The 14,789-nt window shown below is 43.2% G+C and overlaps 1 protein-coding gene across 1 annotated transcript; it reads left to right on the plus strand.

Moving 5' to 3' along the window:
- The first annotated feature begins 261 nt into the window (after positions 1-261).
- On the plus strand, positions 262-14,153 carry LOC113906235 (PRAME family member 8-like). The gene is made up of 5 exons (XM_027564124.1): positions 262-548; positions 955-1,527; positions 4,258-4,772; positions 13,491-13,737; positions 14,093-14,153. Exons 1-5 carry the CDS (start codon positions 262-264, stop codon positions 14,151-14,153), a joined length of 1,683 nt encoding a protein of 560 aa, XP_027419925.1.
- The last annotated feature ends 636 nt before the right edge of the window (positions 14,154-14,789 follow it).

Raw genomic sequence — 14,789 nt, forward strand, 5'->3', positions numbered from 1 at the left:
GACTCTTTTTTCCTCACTGGTACTTATGAGAGGTTTGTTCTGAAACCAGCAGGTAAAGAGTTATAGCTTTGTGCCCATTGAGACCAGAGTGTCACATGGGCTGACTGAGGCATTTACATCCCTGCCAGACCAGTGACCTTGGCCCTGCGTAGGTTCTTCCGAAAGGGTGGGAAAATGTCTTAGGTGTGCTTCTGCTTGGCCTGAGATGGATGCCCTGTGCCTTGGCAGTTTCTACAGGATTCCTTTTCTTGTAGAGTCAAGATGAGTGTCCAGAACCCATCCAGACTCCTGGACCTGGCAGGAAAGCATCTGCTGAGGGATGATGCTTTGGCCTTTTCTGCTCTGGAGGATCTGCCCACAGAGCTTTTTCCACACCTCTTCATGGAGGCATTCCACGGGAGACACATCGAGACCCTGAAGGCCATGGTCCAAGCCTGGCCCTTTGTCCGCCTGCCTCTGGGAGGCTTGATTGACATGCCTCATATGGGGCCTTTACAAGCAGTGCTGGAAGCACTTGATGGTTTGCTGGCCCAGAAGGTTCGTTCCAGGTGAGTGTGTTTAAAGCACCTTGATAAAATCTTGGATGTCCCAGAGGAGATAGGTGGGTTGAAAACGGGTGGGTGGAAAGGGTTCTGAAAATGGTAATGCAGAAGCCTTGTTGCTAAAGGAAGTACCTTCTGGAAGTTGAAGAGTGCCTGTAGTGAATGGGAGCCTAGAAGAACATTCCCCACTTCCTCAAAGAGCCTTGAGATACTAAAGTCGAGGACCAGAAAGATTAAGAGGGGAAGGGACATGGAGGATAGTGAGGCAGAGAGGGTAGTGAATAAGGTAGCAGATGATGTCAGAAATGTTAAGTTACAGCACAGGTGGGCAGGATGTTGTCAAATTGTTAGGCTGTTTTTTTTATTCTGTGTGTACTTTGATACATCCTCATCAATTTCCTTGTTCCTCTAGGAGGTGCAAACTGCGGGTGCTAGATTTACGGGATACTGGCCAGAACTTCTGGAGCATGTGGTCTGGAGCCAGCAGTTATGAGCGCTCAAGCTCAAGAATGGCACCAGTGGCTGAGCAGAGCTCAACAGCAAAGCGGCACTTGGCGCCACTGAAGATTTTTATGGACCTTTGCCTGAAGAAAAGGACCCTGGATAACTTTCTCACCTACCTTCTTAGGTGGGTGGAGCAGAGAAAAGCCTCTGTACATCTCTGCTGTAAAAAGCTGAAGATCTCTGCAATGCCAATGGACAACGTTGTGAAGATCCTGAGCATGGTGCAGCTGGACTGTATCCAGGAGGTGCAAGTGAATTGGATTTGGCATCTGTCCACCCTGGCCACATTTGCTTCTTTCCTAGGAAAGATGAGTAATTTGCAGAGACTCTGTCTCTCCCCCATCCACCTGTCTGCCTTCACGAAGCAGGAGCAGGATCACCTTGTCCAAATTACCTCTCAGTTCCTGAGGCTTGGCCACCTCCAGGATCTCCATCTGGACTATCCCTCCTTCCTTGAAGGCTTCCTGGACCAGATGCTCAGGTAGGAGTGGACCACTAGCTGGGTAACATTGAACACAACCCTAAAACGTCAAAAGCATTGTCTCCTTTGTTGCACTCTCCTTAAATGTGATATCCCATAACCACACTAATCTAGGTAGAGGGTTAAACTGGTCTAGTGGCTCTTGTGAGACACCCTGCTGGGGAGATACAGAGTACTGACTGGGATGTTTGCATCCCAGGGTTTATAATTTCCTCCTTTTTTGGAGGCGTCTATGTTGAAATGATAAAAATGGGTAAGTAAAAAGGATGTTGAAGTGGGGAAACTACATCAGATCAGAGCATTCCTGAAGAGAAGCTCCATGTTTACAAGGTTTGTGCCCTCAGTGAACCTCTTCTAAACTCAGTTGCTCAGTCATGTCCCACTCTTTGGGACTACGTGAACTGCAGCACGCCAGGCTTCCGTGTCCATCACCAACTCCCGGAGTTTACTCACTCATGTTCATTGAGTCAGTGATACCATCCAACCATCTCATTCTCTGTTGTCAGCTTCTCCTCCCGCCTTCAATCTTTCCCAGCATCAGGGTCTTTTCAAATGAGTCAACCCTTCGCATGAGGTGGTCAAAGTACTGGAGTTTCAGCTTTAGCACCATTCCTTCCAATGAAATCCCAGGGCTGATCTCCTTCAAAATGGACTGCTTGGATCTCCTTGCAGTCCAAGGGACTCTCAAGAGTCTTCTCCAACACCACAGTTCAAAAGCATACATTCTTCAGCACTTTCTTCATAGTCCAACTCTCATATCCGTACATGACTACTGGAAAAACCATAGCTTTGACTAGATGGAATTTTTTTGGCAAAGTAATGTCTCTGCTTTTTAATATGCTGTCTAGGTTGGTCATAGCTCTTCTTCCAAGGAGCAAGCATCTTTTAATTTCATGGCTACAGTCACCATCTGCAGTGATTTTGGAGCCCAAAAAAATAGTCTGTCACTGTTTCCACTGTTTCCCCATCTATTTGCCATGAAGTGATGGGACCGGATGCCATGATCTTAGTTTCCTGAATGTTGAGTTTTTAAGCCAATTTTTTCACTCTCCTCCTTCACTTTTATCAAGAGGTCTTTAGTTCTTCTTCACTTTCTGCCATAAAGGTGGTGTCATCTGCATATCTGAGGTTACTGATATTTCTCCCAGCAATCTTGATTCTAGTTGTGCTTCATCCAGCCCAGCAATTCTCATGATGTACTCTATACATCATGTATAAGTTAAATAAGTTATAATATTATTATATAACATATCATAATACAAGTTATATAAGCAGGGTGACAATATACAGCCTTGATGTACTCCTTTTCCTATTTGGAACCAGTCTGTTGTTCCATGTCCAGTTCTAACTGTTCCTTCCTGACCTGATACAGATTTCTCAAGAAGCAGGTCAGGTGGTCTGGTATTCCCATCTGTTTAAGAATTTTCCACAATTTATTATGATCCACACAGTCAAAGGCTTTGGCATAGTCAATAAAGCAGTTGTTTTTCTGGAACTCTCTTACTTTTTCAATGATCCAATGGATGCTGGCAATTTGATCTCTGGTTCCTCTGCCTTTTCTAAAACCAGCTTGAACATCTGGAAGTTCAGGGTTCACATACTGTTGACGCCTGGCTTGGACAATTTTGAGCATTACTTTACTAGCGTGTGAGATGAGTGCAATTGTGTGGTAGTTTGAGCATTCTTTGGCATTGCCTTTCTTTGGGACTGGAATGAAAACAGACATTTTCCAGTCCTGTGGCCACTGCTGTGTTTTCCAAATTTGCTGGCATATCACATGCAGCATTTTCACAGTGTCATCTTTTAGGATTTGAAATAGCTCAACTGGAATTCCATCACCTCCACTAGTGTTTGTAGTGATGTTTCCTAAGACCCACCTGACTTCGCATTCCAGGATGTCTGGCTCTAGGTAAGTGATCACACCATCGTGATTATCTGTGTCATGAAGATCTTTTTTGTGTAGTTCTTCTGTGTATTCTTGCTACGTCTTCTTAATATCTTCTGCCTCTTTTAGGTCCATACCATTTCTGTCCTTTATTGTGCCCATCTTTTCATGAAATATTCCCTTGGTATCCCTGTCTATAATATGGTGTTTTGTGCTCCAGATACGTTAACTGATATATGGGAGAAGCATGGTTCTGGAGGTGATGTTTGTTAACTGAACTGAGAGAAAAGGATAATAAAAAGTGATAGAAAGTCCGTAGATGATGCAAGGATGTAAGTGAGCCCCTCTAGAAGGCAACACATTTCATGTTGTGGGATCTTATATAAGTTGATTCCTTATGTATATCTTTCTAGGACCTCACTTGATCAAAGATAGAGGCATCTGGAGCCCACACTTGGACTGAAGGAAGCCTCATCTGAAGTCATTTTTAGATCTCATCACCCAACACTAATATTTAGTGATGTCCACACTTAAAAGAGACTCTCTCTGGCTCTCCTCATAGCATGTTCTTATGCATTCCAGTATCTTCATTCATCCCCATAAAGAAGTAGAATATGTTGTACTCTGCTTGATAGATGAGGAGAGAGTGCTCTCTAGATTCTGTGAGGTAACTCAGTCTCACAGTGAAGGTGAAAGGACTTAGCCTACAATAAGATGGACAATCAGTGTATTGGCCCTCAAGAGATGGCCTGACTAATGTTAGTTCCGTAGAAGCCATTTGTCTATCACCAGTATGCAACCTGGCACTTCAGTTTCCAAGAACTAATTGTTTGGTTTCTCCCCAGGTGCCTGAAGTCCCCCTTGAACAACCTGTCAATAACCAACTGCTGGCTTACAGAATCAGACTTGACCTACCTGTCCCAGAGCCCAAACATCAGTCAGCTAAAGGGCCTAGATCTGAGTGGTGTCACCATGACTGACTTTAATCCTGAGATCCTCCACGTTCTGCTGGAGAAAGTTGAAGCCACCCTCCAGGAACTGGACTTAGATCTGTGTGGGATCACGGACTCCCAGCTGGAGGCCATCTTGCCTGCCCTAAGCCGATGCTCCCAGCTCAGGTACTTCAGCCTGTGTGAGAACTTCCTGTCCATGGCCGTTATGGAGAAGCTGCTGCGACACACCGCTGGGCTGCCCTGCTTAACGCAAGAGCGTTATCCTGCCCCTCAGGAGAGTTACAGATCTCAGGGTGTTCTCTTGGAAGGGAGACTTGCCCAGCTTCGGGCTCAGCTGTTGGAGGTTCTGAGAGACTTAGGACGTCCCAGGATCATCTGGATTAGCCCCAGCCCCTGTCTTCACTGTGGTGAGAACATATGCTATCATTTGGATCCCATTGTATACAGATGTACTGCCCCTGCCTAGAGAGTTGCCTCTATTAAAGGCTTTCTTCTGGGCACTTGGTAACTGAAATCTAGAACATGAGGACATCATGAAGGGACAAGAGAGCTGTGGTTTCAGACATCTTCTCAATGTGAATGGGAAAAGGAAAGGCGATATGGAGGGGGGACTCAGTATTGTAGGGGGAAATGTAGACTCTGGAAGGGATGGAACTTTCAGAGACATGGGCTTCTAGAATCTGAAATATGAACCTAGGTGAATACATGCTTGAGCCCCACATGTTTCAGTTATCCCGGGGGGAGATGGATGTACAGAAACGGTCAAGAATAAAGATACTTTCCTGGTGACCTAAATAGGAAGGAAATTTAAAACAAGAGTAGATACATGTATAGATATGATTCACTTTGTTGTATAGCAAGAAACTAAAGGGACATTGTAAAGAAGTCCTACTCCAATAAAAATTAATTATAAATAAATAAAGAGATGCTTGTTGAAAACCAGCTGCTGTTCTCCATGATATATTATTACGTGTCCTAATTATTTCCAGTTTGTGATTAAAAAAAAAGCACTGTGTTGTCCATGATTCAAAACCTTACATTCCTGAAATTTCTTTATTCTGTCTTGGGCATCTCTTACCTCCTTGCTTATTTCTTTGGCTGTTCACTGGGTTAATACACACAAAGGGGAACATACTCAGTGTCTGGCAAACAACTGCAGTGAAGAGCTCTTTGCAGGGCTTTCACTGCTGACTCAGGCCATGACCTTGACATGGGTATTCTTCATACTCGTATCAGTCGGTGTATAAGTTGCAGTTTCTTGCCTTTTTGTGTGCTTCACTGCCACAAGCACAGGTCCCCACTTCTGCAAGATGTTTTCCATACTACCAATAAATGATACTGGTTCTCACCAGTCCATGCCTATCATGGGTGGGTAGTGGTCCTTATGGATATAATCAAGTTGTGGCCAGACAAGCAACTTCTTTTTAGAAAAATATTAAATTAGCAAAAACATTTAACATGGATCTATTATTTGAATACCACATTCAAGAATTATACATTTTTAGTAATTGGTCATATCAAAATAGATAATTCCCATCACAAATCCAGTCCCTCTCTATCAGAAAAATTAAGGATAGCTTGTCTGGACATCAGAACATCCAAATGTATAACAAATGTATGTTATATATTACATATAACTCATAGTCAGCTCTCCCTATCCTCAGTTCATCCTCCTCAGATTCAACCCAACTCCATATTGTATAAAACTAAATTTACTGTTTTAAAAAATCCTTATCTAAGTGACCCTGAGCAGTTGTTGTTCAGGATTCACCTGATACATAGACACATACATAGTTTGAGAAGAGGCTGACATGATTACAGAGGCTGAGCAGTCCCACTGTCTGCTGTCGGTTGCCTAAAGAACTGGGAAAGACTGATATAATTCGGACCTAGTCTTAAGGTTTAAAAGCAGGGGAAGTGATGGTGTAGCTCTGAGTCAAGGCTAAAAGACTGGGAACTAGGGAACCACTTGTGTATGTCTTGCAGTTTCAAGGTTCATGAGCCAGAAGCTCTGGTATTCATGACCTAGAAGACAAGGAGAGCAGTAGCCCTCATTCCATTCAGACCCCAGAGGATAGGACGATGCCCACCCACACTGGTGAGGGCTGATCTCTTGACTCTATACACTGATTTCAAAGCTAATCTCTTCCAGGAATAACCTTACAGATTCTCCCAGAATTAATGTTTGACCTGAGATCTGGGCATCTCATCTCACAGTGACGTTGACACATAAATTTAACCTTCACAGTATGTCTAAACAAAATGCAGCCAAATAAAATGTAGCCAATCTCTGCTAAGGATTCAGTGGTTTCAATTGTTTGTTCTGAGAAGGAGGAGGATATAGGGCTGGGAGGACCTTAGGCAGAGTTTGGTTCCCCCTACAATGAATATAATGATGCACACAGAGTTCATGGGATTTTTAATAGGATCCAGCGAAATACTGCTTGTTGACGGCTTGGCTCTGGAGTTGTTGAGCAAGAACTCCATAATGCTTTTTTTTTTTGGTTTGTTTGCAGTCTTCTCCCTCCTGGTGAATAGCGTAAGTCTTCAACCTTTGTACTTACCTCTATTACTCACAATAGGGAGGAAAGCAAAATCCAGAGACAGAAATTGGACTCAAATATTGCATGTGATCACCAATGAATCAGGATGCACCCAAGCTGTTCCAGTAGCCAGTGCGGAGGGGCTGGGGGTGGGAGGGCATAGGAGAGACTGGACTCATCTCCAGTGATAGACATTCTGAGCCTCAGGTTTTCTAGGCCACCTGCTGGTAGATCAGACCAGAGAATAGAAATCAATTTTGTAATCAGGACTGTATACTCTAGAATTTTTAATAAATCTTGCTATCCTGGAACTTCTCTGTTCCCAACTGAGTTCCCAATTGAACTTTTTGTTCCATGGTCCCAAAGCAGGGAGCCCAGATTCAATCACTGTCGGGGAACTAGATCTCACATACTGCAGCTAAGTGTTCTCATGCCACAACTAAAATCCCTCAGGCTTCCCAGGTGACTCAGTGGCAAAGAATCTGCCTGCCAGTGCAGGAGACAGAGGAGACATGGGTTCAATCACTGGGTTGGGAAGAATCCCTGGAGAAAGAAGTGGCAATCCACTCCAATATTCTTGCCTGGAAAATTTCAAGGATAGAAAAGCATGGTAGGCTACAGTCCATAGGGTCCCAAGTTTTGGACACAACTCAGTACCCACACACACACACACACACAAGGACACAAGGAAGATCAAAGATGTTGTAGGCTGGACTAAGACCCAGCACAGCCAAATAATTGAATGAATAAATAAAATTTTTTAATGTACTCTCCTGTAAATGGCACTTGAGTATAAATAAATACTTCCACAGTGATTTATATATAACATTTCTCTAAAAGTTATTGAGGTAATACAGTATTTTGAAGAAATCATGTGGGAAATTTAAAAACATTTTAAAGCTGAAAGAAATAAATTAGACTTTAAAATTGATTTTAACCATAAATAAGCAAGAATTTATTCTTTTAAAAGATATGTTCAGTTCAGTCACTCAGTTGTGTCTGATTCTTTGTGACCCTGGGGACCACAGCACATGAGGTCTCCCTGTCCATCACCAACTCCTGGAGTTTACTCTAACTCATGTCTGTTGAGTCGGTGATGCCATCCAACCATCTTATACTCTGTCCTCCCCTTCTCCTCCTGCTGTCAATCTTTCCCAGCATCTGGGTCTTTTCAAATGAGTCAGCTCTTGGCATCAGGTGGCCAAAGTATTGGAGTTTCAGCTTTAGCATCAGTCCTTCCAATGAACACCCAGGAATGATTTCCTTTAGGATGGACGGGTTGGATCTCCTTGCAGTCCAAGGGACTCTCAAAAGTCTTCTCCAACACCACAGTTCAAAAGCATACATTCTTCAGCACTCAGCTTGCTTTTTAGTCCAACTCTCACATCCATACGTGACCACTGGAAAAACCATAGCCTTGACTAGACGGACCTTTGTTGGCAAAGTAATGTCTCTGCTTTTCAATATGCTATCTAGGTTGGTCATAACTTCCCTTCCAAGGAGTAAGCATCTTTTAATTTCATGGCTGCAGTCACCATCTGCAGTGATTTTGGAGCCCAAAAGAATAAAGTCTGTCACTGTTTCCACTGTTTCCCCATCTATTTGTCATGAAGCAATGGGACCGAAAGCCATGATCTTAGTTTCCTGAATGTTGAGCTTTAAGCCAACTTTTTCACTCTCCTCTTTCACTTTCATAAAGAGGCTCTTTAGGTCTTCTTCACTTTCTGCCATAAGGGTGGTGTCATCTGCATATCTGAGGTTATTGATATTTCTCCTGGCAATCTTGATTCCAGCCTGTGCTTCTTCCAGCCCAGCGTTTCTCATGATGTACTCTGCATATAAGCTAAATAAGCAGGGTGACAATATACAGCCTTGATGTACTCCTTTCCCTATTTGGAACCAGTCTGTTGTTCCATGTACAGTTCTAACTGTTGCTTCTTGATCTGCACACAGATTTCTCAAGAGGCAGGTCAGGTGGTCTGGTATTCCCATCTCTTTCAGAATTTTCCACAGTTTATTGTGATTCACACAGTCAAAGTCTTTGGCATAGTCAGTAAAGCATAAATAGATATTTTTCTGGAACTCTCTTGCTTTTTTGATGATCCAGAGGACGTTGGCAATTTGATCTCTGGTTCCTCTGCCTTTTTTAAAACCAGCTTGAACATCTGGAAGTTCATGGTTCACGTATTGCTGAAGCCTGGCTTGGAGAATTTTGAGCATTACTTTACTAGCGTGTGACATGAGTGCAATTGTGCGGTAGTTTGAACATTCTTTGGCATTGCCTTTCTTTGAGATTGGAATGAAAACAGACATTTTCCAGTCCTGTGGCCATTGCTGAGTTTTCCAAATTTGCTGGCAAATTATTGAGTGAAGCACTTTCACAGCACCATATTTTAGGATTTGAAATAGCTCAACTGGAATTCCATCACCTCCACTAGCTTTGTTCATAGTGATGCTTCCTAAGGCCCTCTTAACTTCACATTCCAGAATGTCTGGTTCTAGGTGAGTGATCACACCATCATGATTATCTCAGTCATGAAGATCTTTCTTGTACAGTTCTTCTGTGTATTCTTGCCACCTCTTCTTAATACCTTCTACTTCTGTTAGATCCATACCATTTCTGTCCTTTGTTGAACCCATCTGTGCATGAAATGTTCCCTTGGTGTCTCTAACTTTCTTGAAGAGATCTCGTCTTTCCCATTCTATTCTTTTCCCTCTATTTCTTTGCATTGATCACTGAGGAAGGCTTTCTTATCTCTCCTTGCTATTCTTTGGAACTCTGCATTCAAATGGGTATATCTTTCCTTTTCTCCTTTGCTGTTTGCTTCTCTTCTTTTCACAGATATTTGTAAGGCCTCCTCGGACAGCTATTTTGCTTCTTTGTATTTCTTTTTCTTGGGGATGGTCTTGATTCCTGTCTCCTGTACAATGTCATGAACCTCCATCCATAGTTCATCAGACACTCTGTCTATCAAATCTAGTCCCTTAAATCTATTTCTCACTTCCACTGTATAATCATAAGGAATTTTATTTAGGTCATACCTGAATGGTCTAGTGGTTTTCCCTACTTTCTTCAATTTAAGTCTGAATTTTAAGTCAAGGCTAAAGGCCTGAGAACCAGGGCACCAATTGTGTATGGCCTGGAGTTTTCCAAGTTCAGGAGCCAGAAACACCAGTATTCATGGCCAAGGAGAGAGGGAGAGCAGTAGCCCTTGTTCCATTCAGGCACCCAGAGGGTAAGGCGATGCCCACCCATACTGGTGAGGGCTGATCTCTTACTCAGTCTACTGATTCCATGCTAATCTCCAGGAATTCCTTTGAAGATTCTCTCAGAATTAGTGTTTGACCTGAGATGAGACCTGGGCATCTCATCTCAGTGAAGTTGACACATAAATGTAACTTACACAGTGCCTCTAAACAAAATGCAGCCAAATAAAGTTTCCCTGCTAAGGATTCAGAGGCTGCAGTTGTTTATTCTGGGGAGGAAGTGGATATAGGGCTGGGATTATAGTCTTAGGCAGAACTTTGTTTCCCCCACAATGAAGATAAGGATGCACACACAGTTTATGGGACTTTTAGTGGGATTCAGTGAGATATTGCTTATTGAGGGCTTGGCTCTGGAGTTGTTGAGCAAGAGCTCCTCATTATTTAAGACCTCCACAGTGCTTTTTTTTTCCCCTCAGTCTTCTCCCTCTTAGTGAATAGCCTAAATCTTTATCCTGCTATTCTCACAACAGGGAAGAAAGCAAAATCCAGGGACTGAAATTGGACTCACATACTACTTGTGGTCACCAGTGAATCAGGGTTCACCTAAGCTGTTCCAGTAGCCAGTGTAGGGGACCTAAGGGTGGGAGGAAATAAAAGATAGTGGATTCATCTTCAGTGATAGACATTCTGAGCTGTAGGTCTCCTAGGCCACCTGCTGGTTGATCAGACCAGAGGATAGAAATGAATTTTCTAATCAAGACTGTATACATTAGAATTTTTAATGAATCTTGCTATCCTGGAACTTCCCTGGTGGTCCAGTGGGTACGACTCCATGCTCCCAATGCAGGGGGCCTGGGTTGAATCTCTGGTCAGGGAACTAGATCCCATATCCTGTAACTAAGTGTTCATATGCCACAAATAAAAGATCCCTCAGGGGCACAAGGGAGATCAAAGTTCCCACACGCATGATTAAGACCCAGCACAGCCAAATCATCAAAAAAAAAATTATTTTGAAAAAATTGGGCTGTCCTGTAAATGCTACTTGAGTACAAATATTTGCACAGTGACATAAACCTCCAATGCAGCAGATTTCGCCATTCCCCAGGATGATTGCTGAGAAGCTGGGGGAATGCAAGAAGCAGCCATCTGCCACCCGCTAAGGTGAACAAGGAAAGAGGAATTGGTTCTAGAGAGCTGAGGTGCATATGAAAGGAATGAATTCAGTGAGCCAAGAGGCTTGTGTCTTCCTGTACATAGAAAGCTGAATTCCCTAACTTTGTATCTGTTTATTTTTTTTAACCTCACAGTAATCTTTGATGTTCAGACTGCCTGTTCCCTTTGTTACAAACTTGTATATATCCTGACTCCCTGTGCCACCTCCTTGGAGCAGTTTTCTCAAAGTTTCTGAGATACTGTCTCCTGGGCTTGGGTTCTAAACACTCCCACCAAATAAAATAACTCTCTCCTTTCATGTGGTGACTAACATTTTAGTCGATAGTTTTCATCTAACGCCTGGAACTCAGATGAGTGGGGACAGGACACTGTGGGTTGGAAAAATGTCTTGGAAGAGCATGTCAAATGACAAGAAATTCACAACCTAAAACATAACATTTTATTTGTTGGCTTTACAGACGATTATAACCAGAAAGGTGGCTTCTCAGTTTGCTCTGAGGAACTGTTCAAAAGTTATAAGAGTGGAAAAAGAGTTATACGGTGGAGCCAGAGTCCATAATGTCATTTCCTGGGGGGAAAAAAAAAATTTTTTTCAAAAAATTTCAAAAGATTACTGCATATGATAAAAATGATTCATCTCAAATTAATGATTTTCATGCTTTTTAAAAATTGTTATTTATCTCTATAATTATATTCATTTATTTACTTTTTTTTTGGGCTGTGCTGATTTTTCCTTGCTGAGGGCAGCCTTTCTCTTGTTGTGGTGAGCAGGGTCTACTCTCTAGTTGAAATGCATTGGCTTTTCAGTTTGCTGGCTTCTCTCATTGCAGAGCATGGGCTCCAGGGCCTGTGGCCTTCAGTAGTCACGGGTCCCACGCTCTAGCTGAGTGCTCAGTAGTTGTGGGGCATGGGTTTAGTTGCTCCATAGCATGTGGAATCTTCCCAGACCAGGTATCCGACCTGTATCCCTTGCACTGACAGGTAAATTCTTAACCACTGGACCACCAGTTAAGTTCCTTTTCATGCTTTTTTTATGTATGGAAAGAGGCAAAAGTCTGGTCTTATTGAGCTTATCCATATGATATGCATCTTGACTACTTTAGAACACCATCCTGTTTTCTCCTCCTTGAATTCCCCTTGGAGCATACTGTCTTAGGAGGGTGGGGGACTGCAGGGTTAATGGCTTTTTGGCCACAGCATCCTTTATTTACTGAAATAGCTAGTAAAATATTTGTTCTCAAGGAAAAACTTAAGAGAAGACTGGAAGTGGGGTGAGTGCAGTCACTCAGTCATTTCTGAGCTCTAATTTCTGAAGTCTGATTGAGGTCTGAGCAGTCCCTCAACCCCATCTGAGCTGGTAAATTATCAGCATTAGCTAACATGTTCTGCCAATGCCAAGCATGTACTGAGTGGTGAAACGCAGTCTGACATGACAGGAAGAGTTTTCCTGTTTGTTTTCTTTTGTTAAAAAAATTTCAGGCTTTCTTTTTGCCTCAAAGTGTAGCTTTGCCTTCAACCTAAATATTTTGATTTTTACTTTAGCTTATATCATTTAAATGTCTCATCAAGCAGTTTTTTGTTGTTGTTGTTGTTAATAAAAGACATATAACTGTTTGAAATTCTATATCTTGACATTTGAAGTTTTTACTTTATGCACAAATGGCATTCCTTTTAAAGGTACCTCTTACATTCTTCCCAGCAAAGTTAAGTTTGGGAACTGAGGATGGAAGCTGTATTCCACATGAACTTCTGTCCCCATAATTTGGGCTGAACATGACACTTTAATGTTTTCACCCAAGAGAAAGGGAGTCAGCCTGTTCAGTCTCCTGATACAAATGTGCAAGAGGGACATGCAGTAAGCAAACAATGGAAGGAAATGGAGGAGCTACTCGATGCCTTTCTGTCTTCTTGGTACTTGTGAGATTCTTGCTCTAGTGCGAGAAGAGGCAGAGCTATGGTTTAGTGCCACCAAATCTAGCCTGGAAGCCTGACAAACTGAGTTTCTTCCTTTCTGGTTCATCGTTTCCAAGGTGATGACTTTGGCTCTGATTTGATTTCCCTGAAGGATGGGGAGAGAGACCACTCTTATAGGAATGACTGACCTGAGAAGGATGCTTTGTTCCCTTGCATTTTCACAGGATTCCATTAAAAGAAGAGTCAGGATGAGTGCTCACAACCCACCCAGACTTGTGAACTTGGCAGCAATGAGCCTGTTGAGAGATGAGGCCTTGGCCATCTGGTCTTTGGAGTATCTGCCCATGGAGCTCTACCCAACACTATTCATGGCCGCCTTCTCTCTCAGACGCAGTGAGACCATGATGGCCATGGTGCAAGCCTGGCCCTTTGCCCACCTGCCTCTAGGAGGGCTGATGAAGAAGCCTCACCAAGAAACCTTAGAAGCAGTGCTGGATGGACTTGATGTCCTGCTGGCCCAGAAGGTTCAGCCCAGGTGAGTCTGATCCAGGTAGCCTGGCAGGGTCTTGGGTGTCCTGGAAGGGACTGCCGGTGTCAGGGAGAGTGAATGACCAAAGGGCAGACCAGAGACTTCTGAAAAAGCTCAGAAGCCTTGAGCACTGCTGAGATCACATTGGGAAATACCTTGCAAAAGTGTACTAGGAAGGATGGAAGACGAAAAGGACTGGAGGAAAGTGAGCAAGAGAGGAAAGAGAAAAGACAGAAGGTGATATCAGGAATGTGAAGTCAAAGCAAAGATGGGAAGTTAGAATGTTGCCTAAATTCTGAGGCTGTAGTTTCATTCAGTGTACATTTTAAAGACTCTCACCCGATCTTCTGTTTCCCCATAGGAAGTGCAAACTGCGGGTGCTGGACTTGAGAAATACTGGCCAGGACTCCTGGAACATTTGACCTGGAGATATGTACCATGTGTTCTCAAGCTCGCTGATGGCATCAGTGGCTAAGGACATGCCAAGGACAAAGCATCCCTTGGCTCCCTTGGAGGTGTACATAAATCTTTGGCTCAAGAAAAAGACTTTGTGCAAATTTCTCAGCTACCCTTTCAGGCGGGAGGAACAGCAAAAAGGCTCCATACACCTATGCTGTAAGAAGATAAAGATTGTTTCAAGGTCCAAGGAAAATATTAAGAAAGTTCTCAGTATGCTGAAGCTGGACTGTATCCAGGAGATGGAATTGAATTTCACCCAGAAGCTGTCCACTCTGGCCAAGTTTGCTACTCTCCTGAGCAAGATGAGCAATGTTCAGAGACTCCTTCTCTCCCCTATTCATGGGTCTGCTGTTGAGGAACAGGACCATCAGGCTCTTCTGCAATTTATGTTTCAGATCCTCAGGCTGCAGTACCTCTGGGATGTCTGTATGAAAGCTCCATCTTTCCTCGAAGGCCTCCTGAACCAGATGCTAAAGTGAGGGGAGCACCACAGGCGAGAAACAGTGAGCACAATAGTAACATATCAAATGCATTGTCTCATTTGCGGCTCTACTGTGACCTGTGGTAACACATAAGCGGAGCAATCAAGGTGTGAGAAA

The sequence above is a fragment of the Bos indicus x Bos taurus genome, chromosome 16, assembly GCF_003369695.1.
Source record: "Bos indicus x Bos taurus breed Angus x Brahman F1 hybrid chromosome 16, Bos_hybrid_MaternalHap_v2.0, whole genome shotgun sequence".
Lineage (NCBI taxonomy): Eukaryota > Metazoa > Chordata > Mammalia > Artiodactyla > Bovidae > Bos > Bos indicus x Bos taurus.